The 24,006-nt window shown below is 41.0% G+C and overlaps 1 protein-coding gene and 1 long non-coding RNA gene across 8 annotated transcripts in view; one reads left to right on the plus strand and one right to left on the minus strand.

Annotated features, from left to right (window-relative positions):
* Window positions 1-24,006, minus strand: part of diaph2 (diaphanous-related formin 2) — a 391,673-nt gene that overhangs the window by 235,664 nt on the left and 132,003 nt on the right. For 5 of the 6 annotated variants that reach the window (XM_058076542.1, XM_058076541.1, XM_058076539.1 and 2 more), the window contains 5 exons: window positions 20,222-20,338; window positions 12,986-13,101; window positions 9,768-9,832; window positions 8,953-9,057; window positions 2,113-2,175 (listed from right to left, as the gene is read on the minus strand). In XM_058076542.1, coding sequence (XP_057932525.1) covers window positions 2,113-2,175; window positions 8,953-9,057; window positions 9,768-9,832; window positions 12,986-13,101; window positions 20,222-20,338 — 466 coding nt within the window. The remainder of the gene's footprint in view (window positions 1-2,112; window positions 2,176-8,952; window positions 9,058-9,767; window positions 9,833-12,985; window positions 13,102-20,221; window positions 20,339-24,006) is intronic. The other variant, XM_058076543.1, reaches the window with a different exon arrangement.
* Window positions 30-22,120, plus strand: LOC131131658 (uncharacterized). Of its 2 annotated transcripts, XR_009130224.1 has the most exons (4): window positions 30-333; window positions 3,059-3,149; window positions 17,675-17,827; window positions 18,288-22,120. It is a non-coding gene; the product is annotated as an uncharacterized LOC131131658 (long non-coding RNA). The 2 variants fall into 2 exon arrangements; XR_009130223.1 differs by lacking the exons at window positions 17,675-17,827; window positions 18,288-22,120 and adding an exon at window positions 15,783-16,242 and having other exon boundaries at window positions 80-333.

Genomic DNA, 24,006 nt, shown 5'->3' on the forward strand with positions numbered 1-24,006 from the left:
ATTATGTGCTTCTACAAAAGTCACTTGATTGCATGTGCCTTTAATGTGATTGGCTTCTTATTCAAAGATGTTGTGATTTATTGCATAATGACACGGGCTGATTGTATATTAGCTGGCAACGCTTCTCTTGGTGATCATCCAGATTTAGACGATTATATGTCTGTCAATCTCAAACCTCTCTACGGCCCATTTCCTCTTTTGGACGGAAATTAACTGCTATATTAAGAAAGGGTGGTTGTTTTCCCATATCGATGCCAGACTGGTATGAACCAGCGACTACCCAGCAGGTTTGGATTCATACATACGACTGCAATGAGGAAGTCGATGTGGCAGGTAATTAACTGTGAATGCCATGTGATTTAATCATACGCCCCAATCTCATCTAAGATAAAGGGACTCAATTGCAATGTGATTACTTACAGACGTTGCATTTAACAAGCAGGGGGTGTGAGTGGGTACATAATGCAGCCTGGTAGCTAGTCCTGTTGCTTTATGGACAAACTATTCTAACACTTGGCGATATATATACGCTACAGCAGCGCTTTATCCCACCTTATTGTCCGACTGGAAATCTGTAAGGGAGCTGAAACTTTGAATTTATGAAGGGACAGCCTCAAAAACGTCAGAATTTGGACAGTGGCCATGAACAGTAAATGTCTGAGCTCTGACCGACACCAAAAAAAACTTTTTTTATTGGGATCAAATACTTGTTTCACTCAAGCAAAAGCAACTTATATTACAACTTTTATGTTACGTTATTTTTTCTGGTTCTTTTTGTTAAAATAAACATTAAAATGATGGACTGTCCATGTCTCAGGGGATGGTACTCAACTTACAAAATCAGCATCAGCATCAGAAGTATTTTGCACACTGTAACCCAAATATAAAAGAGAATATTTAACACAGAGACTCTCTCACATGTTGAGTGAGGCCTGTCCTCATTGATTGAACTCCCTTTTTATTCGAAAATTCCCTGCAGCCACGATTGACTTCTAGTTGCAAGATTGTTGACAACTAATCGGAGCACATTTTTTTTCATCATTTGCTAACTGGATGGATCCAGAAGATATCCAAGAGTACGAGTTTCTACATTTATACAGATTATTCTCAAATCTCAAAAGTCTCAAATAGTTTGGCTGTCAAACAATGACAATTTTAATCTAATTAATCTATTTTCAAATTAATTAATCATGATTAATCACCATGTGCAACTATGTGTAAAATATGCCCCCGGGACACAGTTATACAGTTTACATGACTATTTAGCTCATAAAAATACCACCGTGTCTGAAAACATGTTTTGAGTGTCGATGTATGTATGTTCTGGGAATTCTGAGCATACTTAAATGCATCAAATAGAACATCTGCAGTTATGTTAGTGAGTGATAAGAATGTCCACTTATTGTTTTTTTTCTCTGTCTTTCAGTTTATTTACACCACAAAAATATGCATAATGAAGACATTATCATGATTTTCACTTAGTGTGTCCGTGAATGCATCCTGCGGTCGCCTAGTGACAATGAAGAGGTGTTGTTCCGAAGAGGAGTCTAGATGTGTTAGATGCATACATGGTGTTGGGACTGGACTGCTGTTTATGTGTTCAGGTTAGGATTACGTTATAAAAGAGTGTCAGACTCTGTGAGGACACGACGCGATGCTTCCGTCGGCGGTCATAACAGAGATGTGTGGCTTGACATGATGCACGTGCGGTAATGACAGAAAATATGAATGCAATAAATTAGTTATTATATATGTGCTATTTTTGACAGCTCTAGTTATTATTGTTTATTGTTACATGATGGCTTTTGTTGTATTTCTCCACTTTTTTCTGTTTTTTTTTATTTTTTATTTTAGTTTAACAGTATGCCACGGGCACATAAAAAAACACAAAATAAAAATCTGCAGTCCACAAATGGCCCCGTACACATCTTAAAATCAAGCTTGCAGCCAACTATCTGTCAGTGAGCCACATATGTGGAATTTGCAAGTTATTATTTTGGTTTTCTTCAAGGAATAGGATAACCTAGTATGTTTTCTTATACAAAAAAATATCAGGTTCTGAGGCTTTTTTTTTAAAGGCCACACATGCAGGTGGCACGAGACGACACCCACCTTGGCTTCAGATTCACTGATGAGTCTCTGAGCCTCTTTGAGCTTGTCACTTTCAATAGTTAACTGCAGATATAGCACACACACACACACAAGTAGTACAGACACAACACACATCATAAGCACAGCACAGACATGGGGGGGCAAACAGAGAAGCATAAATGTGGGGAGTGTTAGAAAGACACAGAGGACTAGTAAGCTACAACACATCCAGTAGAGTACAGACAGCAGACATGCACAATATCGGGGAGGTAAAGCGGCATGAATTAAACACCAAAAATGCAATAAAGTAAATCAAACGATGCATTTTCCCTTAGTGAGCTTTTTGTTTTGTGCTTTTACACCTACATCAAGATGCAATCCATCATCCATCATCTATCTTCAAAGGCATATCAGCATGAAAGCACGTATCTCTTCAATGCAAATCCCTTTTATTTTCTTTATTTTAGTTTGGGGGAAATGCTAAACATATCTTAACAGTCTTAGATGTATGATGAATGATTTTTGTTGAATGAGACTGTGCTGCTCTGTTCAAACCACAGACAATGAGGAGAACAATAGATACATAGAGAACATAGATATCTTGGCATTGGACCTCACACACGGAATTACTTGAATCGTTATTTAATTGACTTGTTTTCCCCATGCACCAGCAAGCCTAAAATATAAGACGCCTGATTTTAATAGCCCATATCCTTCCGTCGGCCATCTTTCATTTTTAGAAACAAGTAATGCAATATTGCACTATTGGAGCTCTGATGCTACCTCTGAAGCTGGACAAACAGCTTAAAAAAATAAAATCATACGGGCAATATTATGCCACAGGTTACCCAGGTTTTGCCCATGTTGATGTTCCACAAACTCAAAGACAGGAACATAAATCCGACATAAATGCAAGGATGAATATTCTGCCATTCTTCTCTGATTGTATTCCATGTCACTTTTCCAGGTGAATGGCACTGACCGGGCAGAAAAAGCTGTTTATGAGCTGAGAATAATCCCTCGTTTACGGCGGTAAATTGGTTCCAGACTTGACTGTGGTAAGTGAATTTCCACTAAATTGGATTCTTTATTTGTATATCAAATATTTTCATAGTTAGAGTATCGAAAACCTGTTTACGAACATCTAAATGTGTTGTACCTGAATGCACCTTTACACTTGTATTGGAACCAGTACAGTAAATTTAATAAGAGTAAAAAAATCAATTTAAAACAGAAATAAGAAATGTGCTGATGTGCGTTTTTGGTGTGCATTTTTATTTTGGATTATTGAGCCTGTTGCGACCAAGTCTGGCATTCACCGAACATTACAGTGTAGAATGCATCTATACATCATTTGCAGCATCTTTGATTGCATCTTCTGAATACTGAAGTAGTCTAGTTCATTTGGCTATTTTTATTTTTGAAAATGGTATGCACAGCGCAGGAGTGGTTAGCGCGCAGACCACACAGCTAGGAGACCTAAGTTCGATTCCACCCTCGGCCATGTTTGTGTGGAGTTTGCATGTTCTCCCCGTGCATGCGTGGGTTTTCTCCGGGTACTCCGGTTTCCTCCCACATTCCAAAAACATGCTAGGTTAATTGGCCACTCCAAATTGTCCATAGGTATGAATGTGAGTGTGAATGGTTGTTTGTCTATATGTGCCCTGTGACTGTGGCTGGCAACCGGTCCAGGGTGTACCCCGCCTCTCGTCAGCTGGGATAGGCTCCAGCACCCACGCAACCCTTGTTGAGGATAAGCATTACAAAATGAATGAATTAATTAATGTATGAAAATACTTTACGTAGGCCAAAAAATATGCATATTTGTTGCATATTTATTTTAGTAATAACAGGCAGTATTCTACCATGAAACAGCGTAATTGAAATCATGGAATTTGGACTGTGAAGTACCAAGGGACAGTGATGTGTAGTATTCTGGTCACTGTGTGGCAGTAATGACACCAAACATGAAGACATTACATTGCATTACATAACATTGCATTACATTACATTAACACTGCATGAAGTCATGAAGTCAGCCATGGCATCTCCAACATGGTAGAGTGAAAAAATGTTCTCTTCTCATCCCAAGTGGAAATGGTACGTTTTTGGCTTCTTACGTTTCAAAGAAATCAATTCAAGGCTAACAGGTTAGCTCTCTAGAAGCAGCATAAGCATCGCAATGCAAAATTGAATAATAGGAGTGAATGGGAGGTGACTATTCACTAGCATGTCAAGTCTACAGGGCTCTAATAATGTAATACAATAATATTCTTGCTGTTCTGTGTGAACAGCACCGACACAGTAAGAATGTCGGGTGTGAGTTACAGTAAGAACGTACCTCTTATAACGATAGTGGAACATTGGACGTCTACATGGTTCATATAGAACCTGCAAAAAGGAGGCTAAATTTAACACGAGTGTAAAAGAGGCTAGTCATGCATGAAGCAAACACGGTTATGGGCCAGTCATTTCAAGAAGGATTGTCTAAATATTTAATGTGCATTAAATTGCAGCCCAAAATAAACAGTCTTATAGTGATTTATTGCATCATCAAAAGGAAACTTGCCTGATCTCTTTACCAAATACTAGATGGCAGCCTTGGATTATATCATAATAGGAGAATATTATATCAAATTGTAACTAGACTAGGCGGAGCGGAACCAGCTCCTCCCGGGTTCGAGTGAGGTCAGCAAGGAGACTGTCAGCGTGTTAAAAGCTATTAATGGAAAGGCGCAGAGTTCCGCTGTGTACTACTGCAGTGCTACATTATTCATCACATCTCCAGTCCAATTGCAGTGAATCGCTTCCTCTTCCTTTCTTGCAGCCGCGGCAAAGGTTTGGGGGGGAAGGCGCGCCGATTCCCACTTGTTGTGATTCCCGTGTCCCTTTGTTGATGTTTCGAGGCGGAGGCGCCACTCAAATCAATTGGGGGATAATCAAAAAGGCACATCAAACAGGCTTGCTTGTTACAATGCCAAAGTTCCTGAAAAGCGACTCATTAAATGTGGCTGCTTCACAAACAAGGTGTGGAGAAAGGACTCAGGCAGGCATGTGTTTTAATATCTGACAGCCATTCTCCGGAGATGAAAGGTTAGGGTTAGCTTCCACTTCATCCCCATTCTGCAAAATAATATAACATGCCTGTGATGGCGGGATAGCTTTGATAGAAAGGGCTGAACGTGTGTGCTTGTGCCCATTTAAAGGCTCCGCGTTCGCATGGTTAATGGCTTCTCCCGCGCTCGTGTCAAGCGTGGATTAGGCAGCAAAACACACTTATACACACAGACGCACGTGTTTGTGTGGGTGAAGTGACACACTCGCAATTGTCAGAGAGGGTGACACTGTTGTTTTGTTCACCGCTTCAGATAGCATTTGAGTGACAGATGCAAATAACTCACACCAAGATCAAAACGCAACACTCGATCGGGTATTAGTTCAGATGCATAATTAAACGTCATGGCCAAACCGCCAATATATATATATATATTTATATTTATATATGAGCACCCAGTATATTTGGAAAATAAAAAAAAAATACTGTAATAAAGTATAATCAAGTATTAATTATGGCTACTACTAATAATGTAATATAATCACTGTCATTTTTAAAAGGTAAATATATACTCATGTAAAATAATACAATATAACATTATATTCATTCACTTTCTACCGATTATCCTCACAAGGGTCGTGGGGTGCTGGAGCCTATCCCAGCTGTCTTCGGGCAGGACTGGTGGCCAGCCAATCACAGGGCACATATAGACAAACAACCATTCACACTCACATTCATACCTATGGACAATTTGGAGTGGCCAATTAACCTAGCATGTTTTTGGAATGTGGGAGGAAACCGGAGTACCCGGAGAAAACCCACGCGTGCACGGGGAGAACATGCAAACTCCACACAGAGATGGCCGAGGGTGGAATTGAACCCTGGTCTCCTAGCTGTGAGGTCTACATGATAACCACTCGACCGCCGTGCATATAACATTATATGATATAATATAATATGATGTCAGTCGTCTTGATGCAAATGAGTGCACTAGTCTGTTGAATCCAGCAGAGGCACTATTGATTCGGTCTAAACTAGTTTGCAGTGTTCATTGATCAAGATCAATTAATCAAATGTCCATGGCTAGCATATACAGATACAGTAATCCCTTGTTTCTCGCGGTTAATTTGCTCCAGATCCAATTGTGATCAGTGACCTACTTCTAAATACAGGAAATAACACCCATATGTGTGTTAGCAAGAAGTGACGTCTGCGGTTAAGAGTTGAGTTTTAGCTGCAAGGACACAACAGTAACCAGTGTTCTTATTATGTCATTGTTATTATTATCATTATTATTAATATGACTGTTGTGCGATAATTTAAACATTCAATAAAAGCCTGTTGTTTCAGTGATCAAATCTCACCAAACCATTACTGACACCTTGTGACCAATGTAGAATACTACATTCGCAATTTCAATGCACCTTCTTAATTCCTTGTATTTCAATTTTAGTTCATTTAGCCGTTTTTATGCAGCAGTGTAGTGCATCAACAATGACTTTCCACCCACTTTGTCCTGTGAGACGAGTTCTGGTCGGTTTTCAGTGAAGGTAGGGTCACTTAAATAAGCTCTTCGAAAGAGTAATACATTTGCATAAAAAAAAAACACATTTCACGATCGATCTGCGTTACTTTCTCTCTGTTGATATCATATCATCAAATGCCATGTCATCCATGTCATAAAGTCCAAACTGCTCCTTTAATTTTAGTAGAAAATATGTAACATTTCCCCATATATGCATACTTTAAGACAAATAGGCCATATTCAACCGCAAAATAGCATGTTTTAACAACAACAACAAAATTAGAACAGTGATGTGGTGAGGGGCGGCTGTATTGTCAAACTTGAAGTATTAAAAGTTTAAAAGAAGAAAGGGTCTGGACTCTCCGGGGCTTATCTGTTCTACACTCCTTGCTAATGCACCGCAGTCTGTCGGTCTTCAAAAGGTAGGCCTGCCGGCAGGAGATGTGTTATGGATATAAACATTTTAAGAAAAAAAAAAGTGGGCAAGCTAACATAATCGCAATCCAAACCGTGGGGGAGGGGAGTTTCAGGTGAGGAGAAGCCTTCAAACGTGATGATGTCATTAAAAAACGTCAATCAGTAATGTGGAAGTGCGGGAGTGATGAGCCGGTCGTGTATGAATGCAGCTAACAAGTGAACATATGGAGTGTAGAATGACTTTGCAGCAAGGACGTATCCACTATTTATGGAGGTGCTAACACCAGTATCCACACATGAAAGATGTGGCCGGGCCATCTTTCAATATTGGTTTACGTCAAATTCCATGAGCTTTCCTTTCAAGAGACACAACTAAAGTGTTTGGAATTGGGTTAAGGTGGAGGAAGAAGTCATTTTCTGCTCTGGAAATTGAAGGTTTTGCCTGGGAAGAAATGTTTTCAAAGGCCGGAAAAGAAATGCAATCCACCTCAGAGATGATAGGATTACATAGGAAAAGCTTCAATGCAGAAATCCAACTTAAGGAGATTGACCCTTTATTAAATCAAACGCTCAAGTACCCACTTATGCCTGTTTTATACTGTACCATTTTTGCACTCTTATACAGTGAACGCAAGCCACACTGTACCGACTAGATGATGGAAATAAATGGAGAGATAAATAATGTAATGAATGTTCACACCTTGTGCATTGAAAGGAGGCCATTACAGAGTAACAGTTAGGCTCTACCTGCAGCATAATAGCGTATGTCCACCTCGGGTTGTTGTTATGGCAACAGTAAGCCACTTTGCGCCCTTGGACCTGATGATATTGGCTGTTATTGAGTGGACATGGTAATATTAACGTCATTTCATGTTGTGATTCTATTGGTTTGAACAAGAAAATAGGATGGATAAAATAGGCAACCGATTTCCCGGGTTCTGAAGTCCAATCGGACCCGTGATAAAGGTGGGAAGCGCATCTTGCTATGGCGATGAAAAATTTTGCATGTTTAACCGTCATTTGCCAGCTTCTGCAGTAGTATCAGAGCAGTGACAAATGGTAATGGTTTTATTTCATTTGAACATGCATCAGATTACAATTGAATGCATCCCATAATCAGTTCACAGTTCCACATGTCCAAAAGGAGTAGGAAGAAGCAAAGCTCATTAAATCCTACCCTTCCATCTGGTACTTTTACAATCAGTAACTGTTACATTTGTTCACTTCCTGCTTTCCTAATATAGTTTAAGGTAAATTTTTGTTTTTTGTTTTGTTATTTTTTTTTTTTGTACATTTTTTTTCCCGTACCGAAGTACGAGGTGTTATGACTATAAAATAACAATGTGTGGTAGCTTATCCTACAACTGCGATGGACGAATGTGTTAAGACAGTACCCTCTTTCACAGGAGGGAAGGGAACTGACTAAGGAAGTCAATTAGAGCTGGCAATGTTGCAACTTGTTTCCCTGTGTCTCTGGTCTGTGTGAAAAGCACACACAACTCAAGGCATAACAGAGGCAGGACACCGCATGATGTTATCAATGCTCTGATAGCAAGATTCTGTGTTGTTGGGTTCTGTATGAAATGCATGTACAAATATACAAATGGGATCACTGAAGGATGTCTGTGTGAAAGAGGGTACTCCTACATTTCTGGCAGTGATGTTTAGATGATGGTTTTTCCTCTCATCTACCAGTTCTAATGCAAGATGTAAAATCACTACGACTAATTTCTCAGCTACAATAACCAGTAAAGGGATTTTTAAAGAGGATGCATCAGTCAGGGCGAGAGGCTGAGTCTCCAAAATCACGAGCGAAACCAACAACTGTTGTGGAAAAAACAGAGACGTTTTTTGGTGGATTTACCTGAGACTCCAGGGCCTGGATCTTCCCCTCCAGCTCTTTGATTCTCTCCTCCTTCTTTTGAGACTCGGCCTGGGCCTCCTGCCGCGCGCTGAACTCCTCGTCAAACTGCAAAGAAAAAGAGGACACAGACATGTCGTGCGCAGAACAGACGTGATGAAAACGTCGGGGCAGGAGAGCGGCGGGGCGTCTCCAGAGACGGAGCGAGGCCTCAGGGCACATCAACAAACACAAAAAATGCACGGTGTCTTTTTTTTTTTTTTTTTTTTTATTCTATTTGTGGTTCTCATAGCCCGGGAGTCCTGTTGTCCTTTATCTTTGTTTCAGGCCTGCCTTTCATACATGCTGATGGATTTAACCTTTGCACAAACCAAGACATGTCACCACAATGACTTCACAGGCCCAGCAGGGAGCACACGGGCCCAAAAAGAAACATAGCCAGGAGCGGCTTGGTGTCACAACTAAAGAGGCCGACAAATACGTTCTAATAGTATGCATTAGCATATACTAGCATGGCATGTAAACATTCCAAATTCACTTAACTTCCCATAAGGAAAAGCTTTTCTCCAAGATGCCCCTCCAGATGCATGAAAACACCTGCACAAAAGTTAAGCTCGGGCCTTGCACTGTGCACAAATCAGAAGCTGGCCATTGATTCTTGTAATGCTGATACGGATCATGTAGTGTCGCAGCCAGCTATTGATTAAAGCATGGAAAATCAATAGCTTGTCTGGGAGCTCTGCGGAAGAAAAGACTTTCCTGATAGGAGTCGGCCAAGCAAAGGGGGAGGTGGGGGTTTCAAGTGATTAATGCCTCACCTTTTTGGAGTACTCGGCAGCTTTCTGCTCGCTCTCTTCAACTTTAGCTTTGTCCACACACTGCTCTGCAAGACATCATGCACACACAACATTGCAATATTTCTAGGAATATGCACTACTTTTTCTCACACTATGAACCCTGCAGCTTATACTGTGATGTGGCTTATTTGTCGTGTTCTGGTCTAGCAAGATTAAAACGTGACAATATTTCTCAATGTCTCATCCACACTAGGCCTGGGATGATAACAAATACATGTATCACAAAATAAATGAAAATGAACTCAAATCCCCTATTATGCTAATTTTTCAGCCCTTTGTATTAAGTTGTGGACTCCTATAGAGCAGCTACACACAATACCAAGCACTGAAAGCATTCGAGTTCTTCCAGAATCTGCACCTATTCATTCAGCTGTATTTCTTTGGATTCCGTCATTACCACAAAAACGGTCTGTTTTAATGTAGTTCACCCATGGCCCGCCTCCAGGCACGCCTACTCTGCTGTGGTTGGTCACAATTCCAAGTGCATAGAAACTCTTCTGGTTTCTGCCACAAACCATTTAGGAGTTGATGAACCGTGTAAGAGTTTAAAATAAATGCAGATGCCGAATATAAAGATGAGTGAATATTAAGACTTCCGTTTTGTGACGCCAACTTTAAAGGAGTAGATAAACGGTGATTCCTTTCCAACCACTTGTGCCTGATGGTGTCGACTTTAGGAATTGGTAACAAATGTGGGTTCTCCTTGGAGGCAAAGGGACTTGCTAGCAAGTAAACAGCAGAGCAGCACTTGGGGGAGGGCAGAGGAAGCAGAGCTTTGGGGAGGGCAGAGAGTTTATATATAAGGAAGTCTGCCACTCTGTGACATCACAAGGTAGCAGTTTTACCACACCTTCTCAAACCGAGTGTTCTGAGCCATCCCAAACTTCTATCAAGGCTCACTTCCAAATGTGCAGACCCCATTATCTGAAACTTTGGCATGGTTTAACACAAGATTACAACATTCTAACTATATTCATAGGTCAGAAAAGTGGAAAAAACACAATAGGTCCTGTTAAATATAAAACCATCATGTGTGTTTCTCTCCTTTCTTGCCTCCAAACAGGCCGGACGAAAGGACATTGTGCATTGGTTTCAGCACCTTTCCGTGTTTGAAAGGCATGAACGGAGTGAGCCCTATTGTCAGTCATACGGTCTTTGTGTCGGTGGGGGGGCAGGGCCACTAGCATACACACAGAGTGAAACATAGTAGAAATGAAATGAGTAGCACTCTGTCATATATATTTTTTCATTGTAAAAGTCATTTGTAATTAGTATGACCCAAAATTTGTGATGGCAGTCATCTAATGTGCATATTATGACATCACCAGGTTTAATATTTGTCAGATGTCTCCATCATAGTGGGTCATCAAAATGTCTGCTCCACTTGCGATACTCTTCCTCATCTCTAGAGCACAGCCAGTTATCATCATCGCCACTTACAGCTGTATCTTGAATAGCAGTGCTTCCTGAACCATTATTACATAGATAGATAGAAAGTATGTATATCTCTTTCTATTATACATTTTACCTTATTATATTATCATTCATCCAGGTCGGGTATTCTCATGTTCAATCTATCAATTACCAATTCATTTTTATGTCGAGGACACTCCGGCGGATATGACTGGCTATGCCACATTTTTATTTTTAATATTCCTGCTGTCACCCCCACCATTAGCGGTGTTTTGACAACCCAACACGTCCCCTCCTGCCACCCCAAACATGATTAAGCAAAGTATCGGAGAAAGCATATCCTGTTTGTGGACTGTGACGGTGGACTCGCTGGTGCAAGTGCACTGTAGTTAAAAACCTATAAACCCGGCAATTTGCATGAAACCGTGCCCACAAATGTTAGACTAAGTGTTAGATTAAGATTATGTTAAGATTAAGTGTTAGATCAAAATTTACAGATCTATTGGTGTAAAAGTATTAACTACTATTGGCTCCATATTTGCTGAAATGGCCTGTTATGGTTTGAGTGGGTTAAAATCCCGTCTCGTCTTATTCTCATAGACCCAATCTTTTTGTCTCGTGACACTCACATCATTTAGACAAGGTCACAATGATTGAGTTACTTCCCACTGTGTTTTTCTTAATGCCATGCATCACTTCAAAGTATCAATATTTTGATTTATGAAACAATTTTAGAGTCTAAAGATCTGGACCACTATTCACAAAGCATCCTCAAAGAGAGCTCCTTAACTTAGCAAGGAATATTAGCTTATGACTAAGTAAGAAATGATGCAGTCTTCTAAGACCTGTGATTGGTTGTTACGGCTAGGGAAATAGTAGCCCCCCAGAAAAGTTGTTCATCGTTGTCCTCCTCCTTCTCCTCCTCCTGGGAACTAAAACCACCAAAGTTGAAACTTGAACTCTGAGTGTTGGAACGGAACAGCCCCACATTTCCCTCGGCAGTCCTCGGCTCTTTTCTTCTTTCGTTCTCGCTACCACCGCCACCCTCGTCCCGCGGGAAATCAGCCCCCAAGCTCATGCTGTCCTCCCCAGCATGTAGCAGTCCAAACCCCCAAAAACTATTGCGACAGTGGACCTCCCAACACCTCTCTACGCAGTCCAGAGCAGTCCCAGGTAGTCCCGAGCAAAAAACGTTAGCTGGATCGCCTTCAACCTGATAGCCGCACATCACATGCACCTTTCCACACGTTCTCCATGATGAGTAGTGCGAATCGATACCGAAATTTTGATACCTCCAATACCAGGGCCCGCATTCCCATTTCACATCACTCTTAGAAGGATCTTCGACTTCCTTAGCTTGTAAGAATTTTCTTAGGATTTTTCCTTAAAGTTATTCATAAAGAGAAATCTTAGGGCATTAAAATTTGCCCGGGGGGGGGGACTTTTAAGACGCCAAAGAGTGTTTTGCAGTTCACCTGTTGCAGTTCTCCTGTATTCGCAGATTTTTTTAAGTGCAATTTTGCTTCTTTTTTTTTTTTAACATGACATGCATTGTATTCTACGTCATTGTGGTGTATTATAGCAATCTATCGTTGCCCTGTTGTATGCGTTGCTACCAGTTTTCCCCCGCGTTACAACATGGATGCCCACAGCTTTTTTACTTTTACATTTTTGTTGTCCCACCATTCATCCCACCAAGGTATTTTGTCAAAAACAAATATGTGCAGGATAAAGTTTGGACTTTAAATATTCATGTCAATAGGTACCAATTAGATGGGTGAAGTCCACATCCAGTCTTCTGGAGCCAAAGTCAGGGTCCATCCCGTTTCGATGCAAGACCACTTGTGACACGCATTCCTCAATCACCTTGTAGTACTGAGGCCTGGTGGGGTCACAAAGCATGAAGAAGAACAATTACAGGAGATATGAATAACACAAACGCTACGCAGCTAATTATCCGTAAATGACTCGCTTAGCCCAGCTAGAGGTCACAAAATGCCAGTTGAGGGGAAAAAAATTGGGGTTCCTGGCGAGAAAATAGTGGCCTTGTTAAATTTGATCACTCGCTTCACTCCTCTCCTACCCTGCTATCATGAAATGAGCAGATAATGGGGCGCATGAGTATGCGTTAGTGTGTGCATTTCAAGGTGACAGACAGTAGCCACGGTCAAGCTTGGCCTCTTGCGTAATTTTAAATCATCTTTGCCAATTACAGCAACCATAAAATGAGATGTGTAAATCTAATTAGTCTAATGTGTGTAACAGAAAGCACAATGGCCGGGAAAACATGTCAGCCAGTTAGGAGTGTGCTCGGCGTGCTATTGAGCGGTGTGTGTGTGTGTGTTCCAGCCCAGGGCCGATACGTGACCTTTTTGCCAGTGACACTATCAACTTTAATTGCATGTGACATTTAGCAAATACATTGCCATTTAAGATGAGTTCCTAACTGAGAAATAATAATTTTTTAAGCACAGCATTGACCCCCAAAGTTCATGTGCAATTCTTGACGTGATAAAGCAAAGTTTTCACAAGTCTGCATCATTAGAACTTTATGTTACATCCAATCTCAATATCACTTGCATGTATTAGAACCTTAGAACCTTAGAACCTTAGGCTCCAGCACACCCCTGCGAACCTAATGAGGATAAGCGGCATAGAAGATGGATGGGATGGATGGGATGGATGGAAGGATGGACGGGTAGATGGATGGATTTACAGCACCGTTTATTGTGTGTATTTCTTATTTGTTTATGATTATTTGTATTCATTTTTTTCATCATGTGTATTACTTTATTCCTGCTCCCTAGTACCAGTGGGTATTATTCATAAACTGTTACTATTGTACTCATTTGTGTGATACAAATGTTTATGATTATGATTATGATTATGATTATGATTATGATTATTCATTCATTCATTCATTCATTTTCTACTGCTTTTCCTCACGAGGGTCACGTGGGTGCTGGAGCCTATCCCAGCTGTGTGCGGGCGGGAGGAGGGGTACACCCTGGACTGGTGGCCAGCCAATCACAGGGCACATATAGACAAACAACCATTCACACTCACATTCATACCTATGGACAATTTGGAGTGGAATATGTATATAATTTATGCAAATTCCGAATGCGGATTCCTTTAATTTCTTTAAGTAAAAAAGATGTTTAAAGAGTGAATGGTCCTGTTAGAAAGAATTTGGGTCAATCATCACAATGATTTGTGTCTTTAAACACACAAAGAGGGTTATGTTATCAACTTGTGGCGCGGTCTCCGGCAAAGCAAAAGAGAACTGAAAATAAACATTTAGGTGTTCTTATTCCAAGAAATAAAAAGCCACACATTAAGGGTTGAGCTGGCAGCTTCGCCCACTCGTGATTGGATGAAGCGCACGAGCATCGCCCTGCACGGCTTAAGCGTGGTGCCACTCGGCTTACAACTGTCACCCGTGTACGCTGCATTATTATCTCAATAAGCCGCCCTATTTTCCAGCCGTCCTCCATCCTCTGCCACCACCAGGCGGGGGTTTTGAGGATGGGAGGCCGTGTGATGACGGAGAGAGTGACCCAGAACTGTCAGACCCCTCCGTGGTGGGCAGGGCCGGGCTCCAAAAAAGCCAGCGTATGTCCCGCTGCATCTTTTTTTTTTTTTTTTTTTTTGTGACTCTGGCACCTCCATTTCTTCCAATGATAGCTCATAGTTGAGTGTGATTCCAGTCAATGGATCCAGCTCTCCTCCACACAGCCAGTGTAATCCCCATATCGACTGGCTCCAAAAGAGCAGATCTGCTCTATATTTACAGGGCGGGTTTGATGTGCTCTCATTCATTAGGGCTTGCAGTGAGAGATTAATTATCAAAAATAAACCAAGCCCCCAAGGCAGAGAGCAACAACACAAGCTGGCTTTAAGAGCAATGACAGCACTGGAACACTTTGCCCAATATACGTACAACATCCTCAAATACTCAAATACAGTATATTATATTCCCTACACTCCGGACGCCACGCCACAATTAATCGCCAATTGTGCTGTCCACGTGAATCAAAAAAGAATTCCACACTTTATATAGACGTCTCCTTTAAGTGCTGCTAAGCCGCAGAGTCAGCATGGCATCTGTAAAGCTGACGTTTATGGTGGAGTTTAGAGAGAAGATGTGACAGTGGTAAAGCAGTTGTAATTTCACAGCAAACATTTTAAAATTTAATCCCAAAAAGACAAATAGGGATTATCCTCACTACGGTCGCCAGCCTATGCTGGAGCCTATCCCAGCTGACTTTGGGCGAGAGGTGGGGTACACCCTGGACTGGTCATCAACCAATCGCAGGGAACATGTAAACAAACAATCATTCACACATAGATGCTCGGATTTATCTGCAGCCTCCGTCTATTGACGCTAATTGCATTTAGCTCAGCATTGAATGTATTTGCTCATATTTTGGCTAGCTAACAATAAAGTTAAAATCAAGCACATATGAAGATATTTTTTTAGTACGTGATGCAGTGTATAGAGAACTAGAGTGATGACCAAGGCAGGAGATATCTGCTATGTATGATATGGCTTGTTTACAGCACAAGAAATGGCAGAACGTTCCAGACGTCCTGGCATCGTCCTTGCTGACAAGAAAGACAGTGTTGGGCTGGTGATGCTGAAACCAGGGCAACAACGCGTTCTGATTGGTCCACGTCTTGCACAATCTTGAAATGTATAAAAAGCCGGGCAGGGAAAGAAAGGGTGCTTTTTGCAGCTGCGCTGTACTAAGACCCAACTTACTGTGGGAATACAGGGAATGCAATTAAGCCCGAACGTCTGTATTAGATATTGTTTGTATCAGGAATAAATACGCTGGTTTTCATATACCGGTTTGGTTATTTAGTCTTCCATATATCCTCAATTCGACACCCACAAGGAGATCGCCTCGAAGTAAGGGAGGTCGAGATTTCCTTCAGCATCAACTACCAGCAATCAGTGGTTCTGTTTCATAAGACACCTCCTACATACTGTTTAGGCTCATTTTCTTGTTGGAGTATACAGTCCTGGCGCAACTTTAACTTTGTCAATGATTCTTGAACACTGTTGGCAAGAATCTGCTGATACTGACTGGAATCCACGAGGCCTTCAACTTGAACAAGAACGCCAGTATCTGCACTGGCCACACAGCCCCACAGCATGATGGAACCACCACCAAATGTTACTGTGGGTAGCAAGTGTTTGTCTCGGAATGCTGTGTTCTTCATCCGCCATGCATACCGCCCCTCGTTATGTCCAAATAACCACATTTTAGAAGCTGGCTTGTGCAAATGTGCTTTAGCATACCTCAAGTGTTTTCTGGCAAGGTTTCTTCCGCATGAATTTCCCATGCAGCATCCCCTTGTGCAAAGTGCACTGAATAAGTTGAAGGATGCACACTCCAACTCCAACGGCACCAAGATCATGTTGTAGGTCTTTGGAGCTGGTCTGTGGGTTGAGTTTGACTGTTCTCACCATCCTTGGCCTCTGCTTATTGGAGATTGTCCTTGGCCTGCCACTCCGGGCCTTAACTAAAACTGTGCCTGTGGTCTTCACTGTGTTCCTCAGAGTGAAACCTGACAGCTGAAATCTCTGACCTAGCTTTTTGTATCCTTCCCCAACACCATGATGTTGAACAATATTTGCTTTCAGGTCATTTGACAGTTGTTTTGAGGCAAACTTATAAAACTCTTAGATGTTTCTAAGCAAAACTCCATGTTTATAAGCAACACCATATTCTCCAAGTGTGAGTTTCTAAATCTGGCTTGGATTACGATCCACGCATGGATACCGAAGCCGAGCTGGAGAAAGGATGTAGTTTTTCTTCTTTTTTTTATGTGAATCTACCCCCTCCGTCACTTCCCCCTTATAGATGAGAGATGCATTATTTATAACTCCAAGGGTCGAGCAACTTGTCTATGATAAATTAATCTCCCTCTTATCATCATCATCATCATCATCATCCCCTCGCTTTGCAACATTCTTTTTATAAGTCTGCAAAAAAGGCCTGACACAGCAGTGAATTCATCAGTGTCACTCGATTCACAGCTCTACCCTTCCTTCCGTACGTGCTTGCTTGCCCGGTGACTGACATACAGTATCTTCTTTTAAAAGGCAAGAAATAAAAGCAACACTTCAGAGGCGTGTAGTAATTCCAAGTTGCAAAATAGCATCATGGCACTTTTTTAAAGCGACAAAGTGGGTTTGAAAACATACACGTTTAAGTAGTAGGGATGCTCCGATCAGGGTTTTACGCGGCCGATTCCAATCAGTGATGAGTGATGCCGATACTGATCACATAGGTTACGTGTACATTTTAGAATGTACTATTGGCTATATGATATCAAGGGGAAACATAAAAACACCCTAATTTATACAAATCATATTTGGCTTACTTTTTAAAGAAAACATTATATCAGTTGTGAAATTTAGAGGATACGACGCCTTCTTCCAGCAGACTTTGGATGCGAGAGCATACTCCATGGTGCTCCAGCAGGCCCACCAGGCAGTGCAAACCCGGTGTCCTCCACCATCGACCAAGGCCGGCCTTCCAGTGCGACAAATCCAACCATGTTTCCGTAGACCTCTGACTACCACGCACATACAGGTGAGTGATGATCACATTGCAAGCCACAAAAACTCACTGTCCCATGGGACAAAAATGAGCTCCAAACTAACCGCATTGCTTGTTGAAAACAAAAAGTCACATTTGGAGTCGAGATTGGTCTGGGCATCCTTAATATGCACAACAGCGCACCCTATAGCTAAGTTAACATTAAGCAAGGTTTGCAGACCTTACATGGCTTGAAGATCAAGCATATCTGGTTATATTTTTGCTCTGATGTATTGAATGTTGAGTTAGATGTCATACTGCTGTTATGATGTCCTACGATTGACATAGCTCATGCATTTACTGGTGTTCCGGATACAGTGGAAACACTTTCCCATCTGTACCAATTAGAGGCCAAACGATATGGGATTGTTTTAGGGCCCATGTCAATATTGAAGGCTGAAAAAAGACCATATATTGGCTGTTACATGGTGTAAAAATGCAGTTTATTTTGCAGTTTCTCTAGTCGTCTTCTCTGCTGCAGCCGAATGAATGCGACTGGAAGAGCTGCACCTCACGGATCGCGGGTATGCTGGAGCCTACCCCAGCTGTTTTCGGGCGAGAGACGAGGTCGCCAGCCAATCATAGGGCACATATAGACAAACAACCATTCACACTCACATTCATACCTATGGACAATTTGGAGTGGCCAATTAACCTAGCATGTTTTTGGAATGTGGGAGGAAACCGGAGTACCCGGAGAAAACCCACGCATGCACGGGGAGAACATGCAAACCACCATGCAGCCCTAAAAGTTAATATATTGGTTACATATATATATTCACCACTGTTGATTGATCGGTGATACATCATAATCGGCGGAAACTGGACTGTAGCACAGCAAATTAGAGATATGATCATGTTGTTTTTTTTTTCCACCAGGGAAAGGTTTTGTGAAAAACTTGATTCAAGTAGACAATAGCCACGGTTACATGATGAGTTTTTCTCTTTCCGAATCGAATCTTTTAGAATGACCTTTCCGAAAGCAATGGTATACATGGAAAGGAATATTCCAATCTCTTGTCTACATGCGCCGCTATAATCAACCAGAATAGTCAATGGGGCATGCCCAGTAAAACGTAAACACCAACATCACGTGATGCCGACTTCCCCGAGTTGTTCTTTCACTTGTTGGAATAACTCCGTTTTGCCAGTTTTTCCTTCATCCAGTCTTGTTAGTTTGAATCAAAAACAAACTTTCCTTAGCAGTCCAGTGCCGATTGCTCGCCTCCATTTTTTTAAATGGAAGAACGTGTGGAGCTGCGTGTTACGTCATATCTCAGCATTCGCTAAAAGAACGCACCCAGGAACAGGAAAAGATAAAGTTCAATCTTGCTAATATTTTATAATTAAACTCGGCACATGTTTTATATAGATATGTATTTTCTTTTTTAATAAAACTGGATTTGTGAATGGCGTATAGAAGGGTTTAGATTCTGTTCCACAGATGGCGCTAATGCACACGAAAGCTGCTTGCCAACCGCCAATAAACAACAGAAGAAGAAAAACACCACGAAGAAGAACGCAGTCTGTCAACTTTCCGATTGAGCGGGTACAAGATACCTCAATCGGATTGGGGAAAGGAATATTCCACCCCTGGGAATCTGATTATATATTCATTCGGATTGGCACTTTTCTTTGGGAATGAGGTGTATACAAAGGTTACATTCTTTCTGTTTGAGCAAATAACCCGAATGGAATTGGAATATTTGGGTCCATGTATACGTGGCTAATGATGTAGGTGATTAACAGAGGCAGGAAGTCTATTGGGAAGGGGAGTTTTATTTGAGATATTTCAACCATTTGAAAGATATTTAGGGTATGTTAAGAGTATGGATAGGTACCACAAGATAAAGGTTTTTATGACCTGCTAATGTCCCTATGTTACAAAGTAACCAGTGACTATGAGGACACTTCCATAAAATAAAATGATATTTAGAAGCCGTCCTGCTGCTAGGGTGTCATTCTCCTATTAAGAGAAATGCTGCTCAAACCAAAGTGTACCGCTTGGCACAAATGTTCCTGACATAAAGGTAATCCCAGCCATCTCGTCGCACCACTGTTTTTTGGTTTTTGTTTTGCTCCTCCACAAGGAGACGGCATAAGGAGTTTATTAGAGGTTTGGCGTTTATTTGTTGAAGTCAGGGTTTGCCCAACTTCGGTTTGGGGCCCTAAATGTATTTCAGTAAGTTCGGAACCAAAGTATTGTTAAACTGAAAAACATTGGTATAAATCAATGGAGTACTAGGTGATTAATTGAGGGACGGTATTTAAACTATTAAATCTTGTAATAGATTTTTAGCTATTTTTATTTCCTACATTTTGCACACAAAAGAAGAATGCATGACCTCAGTTCAGCTAAAGGTGTTGCGTGGTGCATAATCACTTTACCTGATGTAGTAGTCGTTCCTGATGAGCAGAAGGTGTTGCAGGATGGACAGGAAGTAGGTCTCGGACCCCGTGTCTTTTACCATGTTGGACAAGAGATGATACACCTCATTCATATCAGTGGAGAGGGCAAAGTTAAGGGAAGCAGTTCGGTAATGACTATGATTACTGGATAGTCACATGACTCATCATTACATTCCATTGAAGGAGACAATTCAAATGCAAAGTAGCAAAGTAACTCTAAACAGCTCCTCACGCTTCCTGACAGGCATCACTGTGTAAAAGCAAACACAGATGTGCTTCTTCTTATTATCTCCAGGGAACTGATAGAACAAGAGGAAGTATGGAAAAAAATATAAAATAACTCCCTCTGGTTTACCTGTCACTCTGATGCTTTCAAAGTAGAAAATTAATTAGATGACAAAAAAAAGTCTAAAAAAGGTTTGAATATTTAAGGCAAGCATGACGGCGGAGGCGCTCATTTGCAGAACGACAATTACGCCGAGAGTCACTTTTGTGATTGAAACTGACGTTCAATCCACACACACATATAAAAAAAAAACCTTGGTTATTAAATTTGCAAAAGGTATTGATTATGTGTCTTGTGTTAGCTTTCCCCAAGAGTGAGCGTTGATGGCTCGGACATCTAAAACACATCTGTCAGATGTCTAAATCTACTACACTCGTCCTTCTTCAAGCACTTTCTACATAGGAGTCTTACATATTTACTTCTTTGTGTTGTATTAAACAATGACCATGCCGTCTCTTAATGCCTTTAATTCATATACTGAAACATTATTAAACACTGGATTTGTGCTTGTCAAACTTCTGAAGAACTTTAAGAGCGCAGTGCAAACTAATGCAGATGCTATTTAGTTTGTGCAAGAAAAGAAAGGATTTCCCCACGGGAGGCTCATCTTGTTTAAAAAAGTGCAAAAAGCTTCCCAAATATGTCCTATAAATGTGCACATAAATAAGTGACAGATGAGAAGCTGACACCCTGACATGAAGCGCAACCTCCTAAAATATTTACAAGGAACGCGGTGACAAAGTGACATTTTCACTTAGCGGCACATGTTGTTCTTATTTCTGCCATTGAAGAAGGAAATATGTCTTCTAAACAGCGACAGTTTAGGATGTAAGTACACGCTTTGGGGCATATACACAGTGACTTGTCAGGGATTTAGACTTAATAGTATGACATTGGTTGTACAGTATACAGTATATAACCAATCCAATACTATATGTATATATACATTGATTTAATTGCAATTAATCACACTTTTAGTCATAGTTGACTCATAATTTAAAATTTAATTGATTATTTAACCATAGATTTAAAAAAATCAAGTATAATAGTTTATCTAGTATAATAAGTAGGGATGTAAACATGTTTGTGGTACACAATTGGAAAGTACAACAATAAAGTCAAATCCTACAAGTTTTGAATTCAATGCAAGCCCCAATTTGTCCCACCTTATATGTTCTACTACTATACTGTATTTTTACCCTTTTTCTTTCACCTCATATTTTCTCCCAAATACCGACACTATGAAGGAATACCTACAGATACCTGATGACCTTATTGAGTGCCAATGTGCATATTTGTGATACACAACCTCTCTGAAAGTCCAGGCTCATACTGGTGGATTGTGGTTCTGTATTCATTTAGTGTTTTTCATTTGATCTTGTTCCTGATGTTGTTGTACAAACCATAATAAATAAGATAAATGACATCGCTATAATGTATCTGTTTTGTGTTGAAAATCTTTCCTGGTGTCTAGCTAGCTCGTTTCCGTGCTAGCTAATGCTAATAATAAATGAATAAACCCTTGGCAGAGATAATTAAATAAAAAGTGGTTAGGAGCGACTAACTGTGGTGGAAAAAGGTTATTAGCAACTCCAGACATGGTGAGCTTGCAATTTTCACCCCATTCTCCGTATGCACACTCTATACTGCTACACAGACAACCGTTTACTGACACTGATATATTGTTACCTACAGCTTGTACTTCTGACTCGTTAACATTACCAAGTAATGATGTAAAGCTATCGGACTCGCCATCGGAGTTTGGCAGGTATTCCAACTTTGCCCATGGGAAGCCTACAGCTTGTACCCAGGCATGCCCATATAAGGAAGCCCACCTAATTTGGGAACCACATTACATGAAACTTTGTCATCATTATCACGAGAATCCAACATTTATAGGTCAGCAAATAAATGATATAATCCATGGCAAATGAATGAGGTCAATAATGTGCTTTCAAAGAAAACAGGACTAGTGTAGTTTTCTACCAATCATATTGAGAATTTAGAATTTAGGCATCTGGTAATCGGCGTACTTGGGAATACAGCGTATAACTGCAGTCGTGTCAGATCCTGTTTTCTTTTTACATGTTTTGCACATCACTTATTCATTTCAACTACGTCTTTAATTAATATCCCATTTTCGAGAGATGTTCAGAGAATCTCCAAAGTACACATGTCCTTCCTTTTGTATTAGCCTTGCATGACGCCTGGGAGAATTAGCCGTCCCGTGAGATTCAATTATAACCTGGCTCGTGCAACATTGGAGAGGACATAAGAAGGAGTTGAGACTGGGAGAGCATCCAAGTGGTTCTATCTATCACGAAGCTGCAGACGCAGACTGCCAATCCATCCAGTGACCTCTCTCACTCTTTCCCAAATAATGAATAAACATGAGCGACAGTGGCAGTGGGATGTAGGCCAGTCAGTGGCCGGGTCAATCAATCACCATTTCACAGCTCATTAATATTTATGAGCGGCCTGCAGTCACCTCCTTGGCACCGGCACCCAAGTCGGACACAGACGGGAGCGGCTTGGTCAATATTCATGGCAAAACAAGAGGCGGGTGGAAGAAGTACGACAGCGTGGTGCAGAAGGAAAAGGGGGCTGCAACAGCATTTGAATCATACCCTGAAGCGCCACGATCAATACGCCACATTGTCCTTGGAAACAAACATTGGACCTCCTCATTTGTGAACCCACTCAAGCACATCATTAATCCAAGTGGATTTTTTTTTCTTTAACATTGGCTTCACCTGCGTGTGTCAACACAAGATGTCACTCATGCCGGCGCTTTGTGGCTTTGTGTCAGTATTACAAGTGTGGGATTTGGTGAAAAAAAAAAAAAAAAGGTTGCCGGAGAGGGAACATCTGCATAACAATGTCAAGGTGTCTGGCGTGTCGCCTCCCAGTGCCACTCATTCACACATAGCCTCAGAGAAGATTTGTGAATTATTAAACGCTTCCTGCTCAAAGCCTCTTGAAGAAGTTTCTGGCTGTAGACTGAATTATCACTCACATTATTAACTTCCTGGTGGACACTGGTAGAATGGAGGGGTGCGAAACATTATTCACATCCTGTCACAAGAGAATGACAGGAAGCTAAAATATTAAGGAAACTTCACTAATAAGAGTACTTGGGGATATCATTACAGTAGAACCTCAATTGTCAAACAACTTAAAGTTGATCAAATTTGGTTTCTAACTATATTTGGTGGGAGGGGGGATGTCTTAAATTGTTGTTGGACTAGTTTTAGATGTCAAACTATGTGTCAAATAATGCATTTGTGGATGAAACCCCACCAGGGTTTTATGTTGCTGATACTCATTCAATCATTCATTTTCTACCGCTTATCCTCACAAGGGTTTCGAGGGCGCTGGAGCCTATCCCAGCTGTCTTCGAGACGGGCGAGAGGCGGGGTACACCCTGGACTGGTGGCCAGCCAATCACAGGGCACATATAGACAAACAACCATTCACA

The sequence above is a fragment of the Doryrhamphus excisus genome, chromosome 6 (assembly GCF_030265055.1).
Source record: "Doryrhamphus excisus isolate RoL2022-K1 chromosome 6, RoL_Dexc_1.0, whole genome shotgun sequence".
Classification (NCBI taxonomy): Eukaryota; Metazoa; Chordata; class Actinopteri; order Syngnathiformes; family Syngnathidae; genus Doryrhamphus; species Doryrhamphus excisus.